The sequence below is a fragment of the Mesoplodon mirus genome (assembly GCF_964341445.2).
Source record: "Mesoplodon mirus genome assembly, chromosome: 8".
NCBI lineage: Eukaryota > Metazoa > Chordata > Mammalia > Artiodactyla > Ziphiidae > Mesoplodon > Mesoplodon mirus.
This window is the reverse complement of record NC_138984.1, coordinates 16,995,752-17,013,551: the sequence shown is the minus strand read 5'-3', so window position 1 is coordinate 17,013,551 and position 17,800 is coordinate 16,995,752. Positions and strand designations below refer to the sequence as shown.

General features: G+C 39.7%; 1 protein-coding gene across 2 annotated transcripts in view; it reads right to left on the bottom strand.

Annotated features, from left to right (window-relative positions):
* Positions 1 to 17,800, bottom strand: part of EPHA4 (EPH receptor A4) — a gene marked incomplete at its 3' end in the record, with an annotated part of 146,724 nt that overhangs the window by 11,941 nt on the left and 116,983 nt on the right. For both annotated transcript variants that reach the window (XM_082631072.1, XM_082631073.1), the window contains exons 9-15: positions 13,465 to 13,523; positions 10,822 to 10,935; positions 10,379 to 10,564; positions 6,483 to 6,544; positions 5,819 to 6,028; positions 3,798 to 3,947; positions 141 to 334 (exon numbers count right to left, since the gene is read on the bottom strand). In XM_082631072.1, the coding sequence (XP_082487198.1) occupies positions 141 to 334; positions 3,798 to 3,947; positions 5,819 to 6,028; positions 6,483 to 6,544; positions 10,379 to 10,564; positions 10,822 to 10,935; positions 13,465 to 13,523 (975 nt within the window). The remainder of the gene's footprint in view (positions 1 to 140; positions 335 to 3,797; positions 3,948 to 5,818; positions 6,029 to 6,482; positions 6,545 to 10,378; positions 10,565 to 10,821; positions 10,936 to 13,464; positions 13,524 to 17,800) is intronic.

The window sequence follows — 17,800 nt, the reverse complement described above, 5'->3', positions numbered from 1 at the left end:
CAAGGAGGAAGAAGCCACCCAGGTTGCAGACAGCTGTGAAGTGGCCTCTGACTAGAAGGCAGGAATTAAACTGAGTCACCACTTGCCTGCCATCTCTGATGTATTCTTTCATACATCAGTACTAAGTAAGCACGGCTGACCTGGAGCTCTCGGTCCCCGTCCTCTTCAAGCTGTTGGGATTGCGGATGAGTTTGTCCAACATGTTGACAATCTGCCCAAATTTAGGCCTGTCGCTTCTCTCCTTCTGCCAACAGTCTAGCATCAGCTGGTGGAGTGCAATGGGGCAGTCCATTGGAGGGGGCAGCCGATAGCCTTCCTCGATGGCCTTAATCACCTATCAAAAAAGCAAAACAAAACCAAAAACCCAGAATGGTATGTTAAGCTGCCAGGAAAGCTGTTGTTAGAGGTTCACCCTCCTGCTCAGCAAGTTTCCTGTCCATTAAGCTGCCAGCAAGCTTGAGCATGGGAATGGCTCCAATTCTTTCACAGAAGCCAGAGCTGGACCTGAGTATTGCTGGCAACAGGGCAGGGAAGCCAGCTGTTGCTATGAGGGGTTCTCAAATGGTAGACAATGCCCATCTGAAACTCCAAACTGAAGAAGCATCAATGTTCCAAAGTGGTTAGAACCTAATCAGATCAACCACATGGTATTGGCCTGGCCCCAAGAGACCACAGGGCGACGACCCTCTCATTCTTCTATCAGCTAAACACTCTTAGCAAAAGAGACTCTAGCTTAGTGTTAAAGGCGTTCCTTAGGAAGCATTAATAGTTGCCTACGAAACAAAAGTCCCTTTGCGTCACTCTAAGCCTCTGTATTCTTGCTCAGACAGCTGGTGGGTCAATACCAGAGCCCAACTTCCAGACCTTCCAATCCAGAAGACACTACCTCTCTCAGAAATAGCACATTCCTCAACCCCTCCAGATGTGCAGCCATTTTTAGTTTTGGAAGACCAAAATATACCAGTTTACCAATTCTGTATCTCTTTCTTGGTCTCAGTTGGCTGTCAACTGACCCTGTTAAAGGTGCTCAAAACTAGATTTAAAATTTTAAAAATAATTAATAATCCTTGGGGCATTTATATTTTAAAGAGGACCCTTACACATCTAAGGAAAGAAGTGATAATGGTAGGTGATAATTGCCTCCCGCCCAGAGCGGTCCTCCTGCCTGATAAGCCATAAATCATTCCACAGGCTTTCTTCTAATTCTAATTTTTCTAATCTATCTTCACAGGTATTACAACATTTCTTATTGGCTTTTCTCTAAACCCCCCTTCTTCAGGGTGTGAATTCCAATAACACAATATGATATGACTCATGCCAAATTTAAAAAGGGGAATTACTTCTTAATTTCTTGGCTACTCATAAGCTGGGTTTACGGGTATCCTATGAGATTCTGGAGGTGATTTTCTTTGGGGATTTTTAAAGTTTTAATTGTTTTAAATCAGTCCTTTTTCTCCCCCTACTAAAATGACAGCTCCTAGTGAGACCACCACTGGCTGCAGCCATCTCAGTGATCATGACAGAGTCCCCCTGAGGCGGGTCTATTACTGCTCGATGACTGGCCTTCAAGAGAAAATAATCAATTCAGTTGGGTCCAGTTTATATGTACCAGTATAACTGTGGTTCTTTTAACCAGGATACTGTTTCAGTTTAACAATCATCTTGTGATTTATTAAGCCCTCTGAACCCTTTTCTCCCATGTATTTTTTGCCAACCTCCTACTGTATTAGTATTAATTTACTTCTCCTTCTAAAGTAGACTTCTATATGCTATCTAACTGAATGTGATTCTATTTATTTCTGGCAATGACATTAGGTCAGTTTGATCCTCTGACTTTCTTTTATCTTTCCAGGTGCATGGTGCTGACTCTAGATTTGATGAAAACATTTTACATTGAATTGATGAGAATGCAAGCAACATTGGGCTGATGCCAGGTTAACACAATTTGTTACAAACCCTCAGACTGCTTAGTATTCTTTCATTAGCTCCCTATCCACTGCCAGCTTGGAAGATGGCTTGTGGGTTAACAAAGCATATTTTCTCAGTTTACTGCTGAATGTTTTGGGGGGGAAGGTCGAGGATTAAAACAAACAAAAAACTTCATAAATTTGACATATTCTTAACAGTTACTTTGACTCCATTCACCATATGCCAAATGAATTCTACCCATGAAAGTAATTCTCCAGTTATATTTCCTGTAGATTCCTGCTCTACACAGACTCCAACAGAGACAAATACACGTGAATGATAGATCAATATTATTTGTGGGAGAGAATTGGCTTCAGATGCTTTTTCATGGATAAAGGCAGACAACTGAAAGTTTAAACCAACAAAATTATTTTAATATAATATAGAAGCTGTCAAAGCTACAGGTCTGAAAATATTTAGGGCGGGAAAACTGACAACATCTTTAGATATTCTGCTCTTATGAGCATTTGGCCACCACTCTCAACTGAAATAAAAGCTTAAATATCCAATAATTGAATAAGTAAATACAGGCACTCCTCCTTCTTCTAGGTTGTTGGTCTTTGTTCCTCTGAATGTCTCTAACTCAAAACCAAACGTTACTATACAAGAAAGGTACTTGATGGTGTCTGCATAATCACATCAAACAATAGATTACACACTGTTCACTCCCATAGTCTGTCTCCAGCCTGTAATTATCTATCAGTTATGCTAGCTGCTGTTTTTCTTGCTATTTGCTATGAACTTTCCTTTATAATTTATAGATACTACAGTGTCAACACTACCGTTCCGCTTATACTATTAGAGAATTCTTTTTGCCCCACTGGACACAGAATGCATTAGCTTCTGTATTGCTCTAAACATTCTTCTACTGATAAGGCAACATCCTATTTCTTGAGTGCACCTGGTTTTTCACTTAATTGTCAAGGTTTTGCAACATCCTGTTGTTTCAGGACAAGGCAGATGATCAGGTAACATTCCACATCAGAGAAAATTTTTAAAAAAAATCTTTTTGTAAAATACAATTTTTATTGATAAATTGAATACCACACATTCATAAACACACTCTATGATAATATTTTACCTCTCATATAAAAAAAATTAGGAAGTTCAAGAAATGGCTATTTCAGTTTGTTCTGATTTCCAACCCTTCTAGAACTAACTAACACCTTCCCAGAATTAGCTAATAAGTGTTCTAGGAAGATCCCCCCGGTCTAGGTTTGTTTTTTTCCTTTCTCACTGGAAATGTTTGTAATTAAATTCTATTACTCTGGAATCTTATTAGTGTCATTATTGAATGCTTTTCTAAAATTGGAGGCATTGTGGATACTCCCTTACAAAGTAGTCCAGATGGTACATTTAAAGGGATGTGTATAATTTACAAAGGGTCATTTAGTGAAGCTTTATTTTAGAGTCCTCAAGGGGCAAGCTCTAATTACAACTTTGCCAGCTTTAAAATATTCACTAATTTTCTTCCAATAAACCTTTCATGTCAGTTTCATCTCATGTGAAATTTGTGTTTTTCAGATATCCTTGCATTTTCTTAAAATTCAAGGTTTAATTTTATTTCAGTATGGGTTTGAAAGTTAACAAAGTAAAAGTACTGTTCCATATCACTAATCGATCAAGCTATGCACATATCTATCTATCTTCCATATTATACCATTAAGGCTTTGTAATTTTGGTCCTCAAAATCCAGGACAGTAAGTTTTAGCTAGATTACTAGACACACCTGTATTAAGAATTTTAAGTTTAATGTATCATTTCAAGCTCAACACTTACTCCATCATACATTAATGCAAAGACATATATTTCAGAACATAAAGACTTACATCTTGATTGGACATATCCCAATAGGGTCTCTCTCCATACGACATCACTTCCCACATGACGATCCCGTAGCTCCATACATCACTTGCTGATGTGAATTTACGATAGGCAATTGCTTCTGGCGCAGTCCACCGGATAGGAATCTTGCCACCCTGTGAACATCCAAACTCTATGTTATCCCCCAAGTACACTGATGTGCCATTTTAGTTTCTGAATGTTGTTACTGTTTACTAAGCAGGGCAACAGCATTCCTGAGACAGCTTTCCAAACAATAACAGGATATTTGTTTATTCTAACTAAAATCTTCCAGGTTGAGACAGTTCTCATATGTTTTCTTTAGTCACAGGGAAGTAAGCAACTAATATGTTTAATTATTTTTTAAAAAGCCTACCTATTATCTAAGCTCTACTTAAGGCAATACTGTAGAAGAAAGGACATTTTAGGTTTTACAAAATACACGTTATCCGTGGTATATAACAATGGATGTGCAGCTGACAGTAATTTTAAATTCTTGTTAGGTTCTCTCACCCAGCAGCACAAAGGCAGTACTTAATACTGCTTTGGAAATCATGACCTAAAAAAGTTAAATATGAACATTTCTATCCATCCCACTGTCATCCAACTCCTATAGAGCACGAGAAACATGACCAATGTAGCTAGAAGATAATAGGCTAAACAGACTCTTGGAGGAAGTCAAATAATACCAGATGCTAGAACCATTATTAATTTTAATGGCAGGAGGGCCAGATTTTGATTATTATTTACTTTTCTAAAAAAACCCTGCAAAAATGGTAAAGCAATTGAATATTACCCAAGAAAAGTTTAAACACCTCAGATGTCTCTTGTTTGATTATGCTTATGTGCAAGGTATTTTTAATGGAGTTTCAAATTTCTTAGGGTTCCATCTGGGGAAATGAATTCAACTTCAATTCAGACCCTTAAGCTGTTCAAGAGGACATAATTTAAAAGTTTGCTTTATTAGAGCTACTAAACAGGGCAGTAAATTGTACTGCAAATTGCATTGATTCACTGCAGTTTACTCTGAAAATACACTGTATTACATTTATGTTTGTTCCATACAGCAAGACACTTGTGCTGCCTTCTGCTTTCCTTAAATATTTTGGCTATATAAGTGTATCATTCTAGAAGCTTCCTTTTACTTTCCTTTCTCCAACTACTGGGGAAAAATAAAAAGTCTTTAGCATGGACAAGGATGTATTCTTTCCTGAATGAATGGACTTTGAATTCAGAAGAGGGTATGTGTAGGAATCAACACTACAGCCAAAGAAACTGAACACTACCAGAAAACACACACACACATATACACACACCTCCAACAAACTATACCAAAAAACCCCAATGCTTACCATTGTAGATGCAAAATGGTGAGCATTAAAAGAAGAAAATGGCTGGTCTACTTCATGTTGATTTTAAGTGTCAGCCCTAATGGACAATAACTTTTATGATTCTGTGTTTATTCCATTAGTATCTTATATTCAGATTGTCCGGCTAAGATAGCATAGCCATTAACTGTATACTGATAACTCTTAACTGTGCCTTAATCCTGGCTTATCTACCAGTAGTAAAACACAGGCCATTAGATACTGGGAAACCTTGCGTAGTGTAAATGTTTTATAAATCCTGTATATACATTCTCAGATTTGGTAGGCAGCCGACTAGAAATATTGTTCTGTCCTGTTTAAAATATGAGTTTTTTTTAAATAATAAAAAGGAACCAAGTAGAAAATCTAAAACAAACAAGAAGAAAGGAAGGAAGGAAGGTAGGTTAAGTGTGAAAAAACACAATAATAAGTGACACTCTAACTTGTGGCTTTGTAAAGTGGTCACACATCTAGAGGCTGTTTCAAAATCCCTCTTGGAAACATGGTTTAAAAATGGATGCATGGCTATGACGGGGCTCTGAAGGATGAGGAAACTTGTAAAAATCACAAAGGTTTAAACATCAAAGTGAGAGGAACAGTTTCATCAGAGTCAAAGACCAGAGGTCACAAATCTTTCTTACCCTGGTGGTATAAGCTGCTTCTGGATCATCCTCTAGCACTCGGGACATGCCAAAATCAGACACTTTGCAGACCAAGTTGCTATTGACCAGAATGTTCCGTGCAGCCAGATCTCGATGCACGTAGCTCATATCAGATAAATACTTCATCCCAGACCCTATGCCACGAAGCATGCCCACCAGCTGAATGACCGTAAATCTGCCATCATTCTTCTGCAGAGGAAAGAAATAAGGGACAATCTCATTAGCATTAGGCCAAATTAATTTTCACCAAGCATTTATTACGTGGATCTTTTTTGATATCTGTATCCGGTGTGCAGTGAAACTCAATAGGATTTCCGGGCCTTTTTGACCAAAGCCACTAATTCATGAGTAGAGTATATCCTAGGAGCTGGGTTTGCTTCCTGTAATAGATGGAAATTATCCAACTGTAATGAATTTATGACTCAAACAACTCCACGATACAAGAATAAATCAAATACTACCCTCCTTGTACGTGGATTATTGAAGAGCCTTTAAAAATCACATCATTCTCTATTTCTCCTCTTCTTCCTTTGCCTCATTAGAAAAACGTCCATGAATACAACCAAACAGAACAAATACTCAAAGTCTGTTAGAGTTTTCTAAATACCAACATTCTTGGGTTTAATATAAAGTAGTCACATACCCTGAGGAATGCATCCAAGGAGCCATTCTCCATGTACTCTGTTATGATCATTACTGGTTTACCTAGAGTTTCCAGAAAGAAAAACACAAAACCCTTGATGAGCACTGCAGTTAATGAGATAAAAATGGGCTGTGCACAATTTTCCTGCCAGGACACCTGTCTTGTGCGATCTAATTTAATTAAAACAAGCCAAGCTTATGCCTCAGCTGTGGGGAGCTAGGAATGAAATATTAAAAGGACGAGTAGGTTTAAATTCCATCTGGAAGGTTAACCCTTTGGGTGGCTTGTTGACAAGGTCTTTAATAAAGTGGCCTCTGATATCCAGGGAGCACGTGGATGGGTATTTGCTCTCTCAAGCAAATGGAGAAGAAGATAAATGGCCCGTTTAAAGGAGAAAAAAATCTTTAAGACAATTAATTAATTCTGTCCCCAGAAGAGCCACTTGTGCAATGCTAAAGGAATCAATGAACAGAGAAACTTTTTTTTTTTGTTACCTATTTAGAGGAACCCAAGCTTCTGGGAGCTATGTTGGATACTTCATTACCCAGACTCATCTTAAAGCTCAAGCATGTACCATCTTAGCTTTTCCCCCTGCCTCACTCAGGTCAGGGGCTATATCCTTTCTTTTCCCTTTTCCTATCTATAAATAAACTCAGTCTATTTGCTTCCTTAAGCTGCCAACCTCAGCAGCAGCAACAACAAAATCACAGAAAAGGGTCAATAAGTGATTTCATCCTAGGCAGCAAATTTAATTCAGGACTAGAACCTTTGTGTGCTCTTCTCCCTTTTCTAAGCAAAGAAATCAGAATGATTTTAAGGTTTTGAGAGAAGTGGGAAACACTTTCATTTCACTTTGGTTTTCTTTCTGAGGACCTTAGGAAATAAGGACCATTCTTTAGTTTCTTAATCCCTGGCAATGGACTCAAGGTCTGAAATTCCTTCTTTCTAAAGGGTATTTGTGGCAGCGGGGTGTAAATCTTCGATATTTTACTCAGGCAAGGGGTAAAGCCAAGAGAACAGAAGAGTTCCTGTGAGGAAAATAAAATGTTAGTTTGAAAAATCAAAAATATTCATTGCTGTCCTTGTGGATTGTTTGGACGGAGACATCCAGTCAGGGAAAATGGGCTGGGCTGGGCTGTGCCACTGCCGGAAAGCCCCCAGAATTATTCTAAACGAGTACATTTCCCACCCAGAGCCCCTATCAGATGAGACTCTGTACTGGTGTGGGGAAAGGAGAAATGTCTTCATTTCAGAGGCACAATTTTAGAAGAGCAGACGTTTTTAATTTCAATGAAGTCTCATTTATCCATTTGTTCTTCGATTGAACATTTGGTACCGTGCCCAAGGAATCTTTCCGAGGCAAAAGTGCTGGATTAGAAAACACCACCACGAACATTTAATTTTCAAGTGATGAATGAAAGCAGGCAGAAAAAGCAGGAATCTCGGTGTAGACCAGAGGGTGGGTCAAAACCACTTCTAATCTCTTTCTCCTCGGCTGGAGGGAGTGGTCCCCGTACACCTTTCCAGCCTCCATCAATATTACTAGGAAGCCTTTAGTCCTCAGGCTCATTTACCTTCTGCATCTGTGACCACATAGAACAAATGCATCTAAATGAGTTTTAATGAACCTGCCTCAATCAAATGATACTTTGTCAACTCATGAGAAGGGGTGACTCCCCTGATGGTGCATTAACACCTACTTCCATTTCACCAGATCCCTCTGGAAATGTGGGGAAGCAAGGAGAAGATCCGCGGGCTAGTGGAGAGAATTTATAGTCTCCCTGTCCATTTACAAAGTTACTCAAGGAACTCCAGTCATGAATTCAGACTCTCCCACTCTTTCACCCTCACACCTCCCTAGTCTGTCGGCACTATCTTCACAATTATTCTCCATTTTTTTGTTTATGAAAAGTATCCATTTGTCAGAATCTTTATCAGCTCTACAAGAGAAATAAAGATGAATGTCTCCATAAGCACAGAGGGCTTATGAAATGGGTCCAGGTTGGGCTCCAGGGTAGAGACAGACCCTTTCCCGGAACAGGCAGGGAGGCAATGGGGAGGGGACGGGGGGGAAGGGGATGGCGCCTCTGGTGGAAATTTTAAACCATTTTAGTTCAGTGACAAGTGCATTATGCAAATGCATCCAGTCGTTTGTAACAGTTACAGCTGTAATAGCCACGGGTTTTAGAGGTGCGGTGGGACTTTAACACAAAGATCCCGTTTCTTCGCTCTTCTGCAGAGGTGCTACAAAAATCACTGTCTGCCCCAGGAAAAACACCCCAAGCTGAACAGAGCCTCCTTTTGAGAAAATGGACCTGCAGAAGTATTTAAAGGGAATGTTATCTTTTAATTAATGTAGTGAAGGGCTCTGGGCAGCTCCATAGACCACAGGCCACAGAAAAAAATATCCTGTCTGTAAAACTCATCTTAAAAAGCAAATAGAGCTATTCTATGCTAATTATAGCCTTCACCTTAGGTGAAAAATTATATACCCTTAGCACCAAAGTTCCTTTTTGAAAGGATTCCAAAGATGGGGAAAGATGTACTTTTTAAGACATAATAATGCCAGTTAACACTTAGCTTTTTTTTTTTTTAATTTGCTAAATAAGCATTATGCCAAACAGGCTAAATATTCTATTCCATTTTTATCTCTATTTTACAGATGAGGAAACTGAGAACTTGAGCAACTAGTCAAGGCCTCATAATTTACTAGCAGTAGATGATGTGTAAATCTTTGGTCACTAGGCCAAAGGTGCTCAAAGTGTGGTTCCAGGGACTATAGCTTGATTGACCTTGAGCTCTTCAGAAATGTGAACTCATGGGCTCCCACTCACTAAATCAAACCTCTGAAGATGAGGTCCAGGAAAGTGTTTTAATGAGTTTTCCAGAATTCTGATGTATGTTTAAGTTTGAGGACCTCTAAATTAGTGTATATCTGCTCTCACTTTTTAGTAATTTCCAAATTTTCCCTGCCTAAAGATTGTGTACCCTTGTCTTACTGCCCCCTTAGCCCCAGACCTAACATCCAACGTTTACACCTCCACTTCACCCACTGCGGCAGCCACTCTGCACCGGTTGATGGAGGACGCTTTTCCCAGGCACTTGGAATCTAATGGCACTTTGGCGGTCCTGGACACATAGCCCCAGGCTTACAAGATCCTTGACTTGTAGTAACTGTATTAGGTACTAAGGCTTCTGGAACAGAGCCACCTTCAATAGTAACCATTTCAGCTGCCCTGTCCATGTGGTGCTTTATAAGTTGGTCTTAGACAGTCTTACAGGTGTATTCAGGGTCTGCTTCGCAAAATGCATTTGTTGAGCTGTGTCGTATTTTAACTGAAGCGTGGTTCATGGGCTGAGCGAATGCTAATGGACTAAAAAAGGAAGGTGCAACCAGGTGTTACTGGAAATAGGTGCTGAACTGCAACTACAGCTGCCATAAATCAGGCAGAGCAGACAAGCAAATCCCCAATATAATAGATTACCAAGATGCACTCCCTGCATCTGGAACCGAAGCTTCGAACATAAGGTGTGGTGAGGTTTTGTTGTGTTTTATATGAAAAGTACTTAAAATTTATTTTGCTTACCATCTGCTTGCACCTATCCTGTGACAATCAGTTTGGTCTAGCAAAGATTCGAAAGATGGCAAGGCACACCAAAAATCTGCAGTACTAATTTCGCTAAAATCTCACACAAGCTGCCTTGGAAATAGGGTATCAGCCTACACCATACACCCATTTAGAAATGACTACAAGATTAATGACTTGTCCTGCACTGATTTCCTCCTATTAGCAATCAGTGGGTCTGCTCCATCTGTCATTTCCCCGGAAAGAAAATGTGTGTTTAATTTGCCAGTAACTTCTAACTTGGCTTTGTAAAGGGAGCGACGCACATACATTTGGTGACAACGCCTTCCAAGTGAATGATATTTGGGTGGTCAAACTGTCCCATGATGCTGGCCTCACTCAGGAAGTCCCTCCTCTGTTTGTCTGTATAACCAGCTTTCAATGTCTTGATAGCCACGTAGATTTCTCTTTTGCCAGGCACTTTGAGACGCCCACTGCATACTTCACCAAATTCACCTTTGAGAGAGAAAAAGAATTGACTCTGAACCAGAAACACGTTCAAGGAGAAGGAATAACAGCCAATAGCTAACATTTGTTGAGTGCTTATTATACACTAGGCACTGTGCTGGTGTTTTATGTAGATCAAGCAAATTTCAGGTACACAGATATTTACATATACAGGCACATACACTACATTCTAATGCATTTATATAATCCACATACATATATTTAATACCCACAAAGAAAATAGGCTTATAGACACAGACACTTACCAACTCCTATGACTTTTTCAATCTTAATGCAGGATGCGTCGATTTCTTTGGCAAATTCTCGAACTGCTTGGTTGGGATCTTCATACGTAAAGGGATCCACGTAAGTTCTAACACCTGAGTAATAAACACGCAAAAGGTTGGCGGAACACTTCTCAGGAACCACTAATAAACTGAAGTTCTCTGGGTCTAAAAATATTCAGCACAGAAAAAAATTTCTTAGCATGAGAAAAATACTTAGTGTAGACATAGGAAAATGTTTAAATTCTTGCTCTGGTTTTCGTTAGTGGGTAAACAAGAATTGTTTGCTACTTAAGAGGCTGTAGCTCTACTGAGTTCCTGGAATGTCTTCACACTTCAGGGATGAAATTTTAAAAACAACCTATCCCGTGGAAGAAAAGAGAGTCTCTATAAGGAAATTTGGAATGTGTTATCTAAATATTGCTGTCCCAAATGCTGGAGAGGGTGTGGAGAAAAGGGAACCCTCTTGCACTATTGGTGGGAATGTAAATTGATACAGCCACTATGGAGAACAGTATGGAGGTTCCTTAAAAAACTAAAAATAGAACTACCATATGATCCAGCAATCCCACTACTGGGCATATACCCTGAGAAAACCATAATTCAAAAAGACACATGCACCCCAGTGTTCATTGCAGCACTATTTACAATAGCCAGGTCATGGAAACACCCTAAATGTCCATTGACAGATGAATGGATAAAGAAGATGTGGTACATATATACAATGGGATATTACTCAGCCATAAAAAGGAACGAAATTGGGTCATTTGTAGAGATGTGGATGAATCTAGAGACTGTCATACAGAGTGAAGTAAGTCAGAAAGAGAAAAACAAATATCACATATTAACGCATATAGGTGGAACCTAGAAAAATGGTACAGATGAACTGGTTTGCAGGGCAGAAATTGAGACACGGATGTAGAGAACAAATGTATGGACACCAAGGGGGGAAAGAGGTGGGGGGGTGGTGGTAGTGGTGGGATGAATTGGGAGATTGGGATTGACATGTATACACTAATATGTATAAAATGGATAACTAATAAGAACTTGCTGTATTAAAAAATAAATAAAATAAAATTCAAAAATTCAAAAAAAACACTAAACACAATTTAAAAAAATAATAAATAAATATTGTTGTCCCAATCAGTTGCTCACATCCTACCCACCATCTCCAGTTTTCTTCCCTTAGGGAAGATGATAGAAACTTTCTCAAATGACCTGTGTTACAAGATATCATCTTTTGCCTCATATCTGGACCAAAAATTGACAACAATTAACAACAATTAACAAACTAAGATTAAAATTAGGTTAAGTGGACGAGAGGGATAGTAACTGCTATTTGATTTGAAAATACAAACTCTGTATTGGAGTTCCACTTTTATTCTGTTTTGGAAAGAAAGTGCTGTAAGAAAAGACATTGAATTTCACCTGGAAATTTTGGCAAATCAATGGTTTAAATACTAGAAAGGGTAATTCGGCCACAACCCATAGTCACTGGTAAACTGAATTTGGAATGTGAGCTCTGGGGCAGCCAGAGATGTCCGGGACAAGATGCATTAGAGATTACTGGGAACTTTCCACTGGCATTCACACCCCGCCTCTCCCTGCTCGAGCTCCTGGGGCTTTGGGGCGTTGAGAGGTGTAGGATACCGGTTGGCCCAAACCCTTTGATTTTCCAAGACTGTCAGTTTTGTCCTCATCTCAAAAAAATGCATCATTTTTGTTTTTAAAAATATGTACCACATGCAAATGAGAAAGTGTGGTTTTAGAAAGGAAACAAGATGAACAAATGGAAAATTATCAGACACTCCATGACCCTTCATCACTTCACATGCTCTAGCCATGAAAACCTTTCTCAGGATTATTCTTCCAGCCCTTCTACCTCCCTGTGCTAATAAGGTAGCTATTAACCACTTGGTGTTATTTAGATATAAATCAGTTAAAATTAAATAAAATTTAAAATTCACTTCCTCATTCACACTAACTACTTTTCACGTATTCAGTGGTGCTTGTGGCCCCTTGGCTAATGCATTGGATGGTGTAGATAAAGACCACTGCCATCACCTCAGAAAGTTCTCATGGATAGTACTCCTGGAGAGACACCAACCACTGCCCATTCCAGAGTCTTCTATCTTGTTCAAGTCATTCAGAGCCGATTCTTTGAATTTAGTCTTTGACTCCACTTGGACTATCAAAATAACTAAAATCCACTAAAGAAATATTGATAGTCCTGAATTCCACAGCACATATTCTGTGGTGTGTTCAATTTCTTATTCTATTGTCTCCAAAATGTTTACCTTATAATAAGAGAAAAATTGTTACCTTCTAAATCCTGCCACCCAGCTACAAGAATGAGCCAGCTAGACCAATACTTTTTCAGGTTGGAGGATAAAATAAGGAAAAAGAAGCATCTAAGGAAATTACCCAAACTCCATCTTTAATTTCACTTAAAAAAAAAAATACCAATCACCTATTTCAGTTTGAAACCCTGAAGTACATTATTTGGATAATTTCATGAAAGGAATATAATATTAATAGCCATGTGAATATTATTTAGACATTTCTAAACTGAAAACACGAGACATGCTCTAAAAATAAAATTACTTTTAATCCAGTTTTCTGTACCTTGGTTCAAATGTTTCTCTTCATCTGCTTCTTGTTTTGCTTTACTGTATTTACTCCGTCTATTAAAAGATAAAAAACAATATTTTCAAAAGCTGTAAACCACAAGTTCTCTACTACCATAATATAAGTCAGGCAGATATGTAATGCACATTTCACAGATGAGAAAACTGAGGTTTATGGGAGGTGAAATAACAGGGTAAGTAACTTGTCACCACAGAGTCTCTGCTCGTAACCATAGTATTAAACTGAGGTGATACAGCAAATATTTTATAATACAATTATAATTTTAAATCCCCAGGAGAAATTTATTGTATTGAAAATAGATTAGAAGTTTACTGGCTAATTTCCCCACATACATATTCTGAATTAAAATAAGTTTCCCTAGGTGAATTCTGCATACATCAAAGGCAATCGTAGTCAGTATGTGATAAGTAATAGTAAGCCGTGTTGCTTTCACCACAATAACTACTACCACAAAAAAACTCATTATCCTATTATATGATATTCTTAAAACAATAGTTTTGTGGTTATTGGCTTCAGCTGCTGCATACAAATTCCTAAATGATTAACGACAATTTAAAAGGTAAACATTTGCTTCGTACTGGATTACATTCCTTAAGAGTTTGTAGAAAACTTGCAGCAGTAAAAATAAGGATTCAGGACTTCCCTGGCGGCCCAGTGGTTAAGAATCCGCCTTCCAATGCAGGGGACTTGGGTTCAATCCCTGGTCAGGGAACTAAGATTCCACATGCCGCAGGCCAACTAAGCCTGTGTGCTCTAGAGCCCGCGGGCCGCAACTACTGACCCCGTGCGCTCAGGAGCCCATGCGCCATAACTAGAGAGAAGCCGGCGCACTGCAACAGAAGATCCCACGTGTCACAACGAAGATCCCGCAATTAAGACCCCATTCAGGGCTTCCCTGGTGGCGCAGTGGTTGAGAGTCCGCTTGCCGATGCAGGGGACGTGGGTTCGTGCCCCGGTCCGGGAAGATCCCACATGCCGCGGAGCGGCTGGGCCCGTGAGCCATGGCTGCTGAGCCTGCGCATCCGGAGCCTGTGCTCCGCAACGAGAGAGGCCACAACAGTGAGAGGCCCACGTACTGAAAAAAAAAAAAAAAAAAAAAAAAGACCCCATTCAGCCAAATAAAAACAAAACAAAAAATAAGTTTCCATTTGTCACCTAATTCTTTTCTCCAAAAAACAGTGTATGGTCCCACAGTTGGCCTTCTGCTCTCCGTGTCCCATAGGAGTGAGATCGGGCTTGGTTATAAAAAGTCTTGGGAAAAAGAAATCTTGAATATATATAATTCTTGAATCAGTAATCTTGATACATTATACATAGACACATATATATGTGTCTATGTGTATGTATGTTAAATTGGAAAATCAATTCAGTCCATATTAGAACTCTGTAAAGTTGGAAGATGAGACCATATTAGTGAATAAAATATGTACATGTATGTTTTTGGTCAAAAATGTGAAGTTTATATTGCACTTTATAATCATCTTGTAATTTTCTTAGAGCTTTAAAGATGAGGTCAGTCAAGACTCTTATATATGAGGAAACAGGCTCTGTGGTGACAAGAGTCCCTGGAGGCCACAGGGGGTCGCAGCAGTGTGGTCCTGTCTGAATCTGATAACCTGAACCCCTGCACTTTGAACAAGTCAAGAAGGGCAGGATGGTCATGGAAAAGAGAGAGGGCCATGCAGTGTCACCAGAGAGCAGCCCAGTCACAGTCACGTGTCCCAGCCCCTCACCCACATTCCTCTCAGCAACGCAGGAACCAGCTCTGCAAGCAGACCCTCAGAGCCTACAGATGTTCCTCTGTGTGTATAATTCCCTTGCAAATAATAATACTTGGCATTTTTACACTGCATTTAACTTTTCAAAGTGCTCTCATCACATATATTATCTCTTCCCCTAAATGTTTGCAAAGCAGGAACCAGCTCAGTAAACAGAGACCTCAGTTACTAGAGTTCACTTCGAAGTGTGAGTCATTCAGTCCCAAATAATAGCTTGCATTTTTACTTTGTATTTAACTTTTAAAAGAGCCTTCACGTATAACATTTCATGGCATCTTCTCAACAACCCTATGAAAGCAATCAGGCAGACAGACACATGTTCAGTCCCATTGTACAGATGAGAACATGGAGGCAGGAGGGCAAGTCATTTACCCACGACCCTCCTAGCAAATACAGGAGGAGTGTGTCTGCCCCGTCCAGCTCACTACCTCACATGCCTCTCCCAGAGTGGACGAAGTTATATGATGATAGCTGGTGAGAGTTAATTATAAGTTATAGCACATTTTATATGAGTAAATCCACTTAAATTGGATTCCACTTGCTCTCAAAATCCATTGCTTCATCAAAGAAGCTAAACAGGTTTAAACATCCAGAAACCAAACATTTGTATGAAAGATGTAGTCCTCTCCAAAACTCCCCCTCCCCTCTCCTTTTAAAGGAAATATAAGAGTGTTAGGTCAGGGACTATGAAAATAGCATTTTATGTCAGGGAAATGCGTGCCTAGGTCCCAAGGGTGTGATAGGGTCCTGCCAGCCCGGGAGATTGTATCTTATCAGAGCTCCTAAAAGCATTATCTTAAATTACAAGTATATATTTTAAACCACTTTAGATCTTGAATACTGATTTGAATTTCTTTCCTTTAAAGAAGAAAAAAATGCATCGAGCAGGGAAGCTTTTGTCCCAACTTTAAATTGTCAGAGTTCATCAAAAACCCTTGTAGATATCAAAAGAAAGGAGCAGCCTCAAGCAGCCCAGGAGTGCCATTTTCCATCAACATATTCGTGAAATCTGTGCAAAGCCAGAGAAATGTAAAATGGCAGGGATCATTACAAGGCTGACCTACCCATCCCCTCCTCAGGCTTCTGAACATAGAAGGAGGAAGTAAATTAGAGAAGAAAGTGTATTTTTTTTATATAAAACTCTATATTTTTATTCCCTCCCCACCAATGTTTTATGTTTGTTTGTTTGTTTCCGGTATGCGGGCCTCTCACTGCTGTGGCCTCTCCCGTTGTGGAGCACAGGCTCCGGACACGCAGGCTCAGCGGCCATGGCTCACGGGCCCAGCCGCTGCGCAGCATGTGGGATCCTCCCGGACCGGGGCATGAACCCGTGTCCCCTGCATCGGCAGGCGGACTCTCAACCACTGCGCCACCAGAGAAGCCCTGTTTTATGTTTTTGATGTCATAGTTTACATATTTTTATCTTGTGTATCTCTTAGCAAAGTATTGTAGTTATAGCTGTTTTTACTACTCATGTCTTTTAATCTTCATACACGCTTTATAAGTAATTAGCCTTACAACTTTAAATTATTCTGATTTTTACTGCATATTTACCTTTACCAGTGAGATTCATACTTTCATACGTTCTCCTGCAACTAATTAACACCCTCTTGTTTCAGCTTAAATAAGTCCTTTTAACATTTCTTGTAAGGCCAGTCTAGGGGTAATGAGCTCCATTAGCTTTTGCTTGTCTGGAAAACTCTTTCTCTCTCCTTCAACTCTGAAGGACAGCTTTTCTGGTAGAGGTGTATTTTTATTTTCATTTTTTTTTACATCTTTATTGGAGTATAATTGCTTTACAATGGTGTGTTAGTTTCTGCTTTATAACAAAAGTGAATCAGTTATACATATACATCTGTTCCCATATCTCTTCCCTCTTGCGTCTCCCTCCCTCCCACACTCCCTATAAAGAAACTTTACTTGGAGTGTTACTTGGAGGAGAAGACCCCGGTAGAGTACAGGGAATGCTGACAAAGAAACACAGGGATTACTGTTCAAAAGCTAATTGTAGCCTATTAGCTACTTAATAATACCTTTAAAACTAAAAAGCCTGAGTCCTGCTCTACCTTTGTCACCTGATGACCCTTTCTCCTTTGGCTCAGGGTAGGACAATGTGCTCGTTATTGTCCAGAGAAAAGAAAGCCTATGGAAGCTTAGCGTTGGGTCAGCCAGCCCAGAGGAAACCACATCGCCTAAAAGAGTGCTAAATTGACATCCAAGGCAGATCACCTGAATGACAGAAGGAAACCTTTGTGGAAGGTTTTCTAATTATTGAGATGTGGGCAAGCTGATTAAAAAAAGGGGGGAAGGAGGGGAGTGGTTTCTGAGTGAATGCTCCAGAAGGAAACATGGAACCTTTTAACTTCAGGAGGTAAAGGGACTCCTCTGCAGGTGAAACTTTGAAAGCCTGTGACTAAGCTCGCCTCTGTCAAAGGGAGGCGGAATCAGGGTATTAACAGACATTGTCCAGGGACAGCATGAGACCCCAGCCCTGCCCTCCCAACCAATGTGTTGTTCCTGGCACCCTGACTACC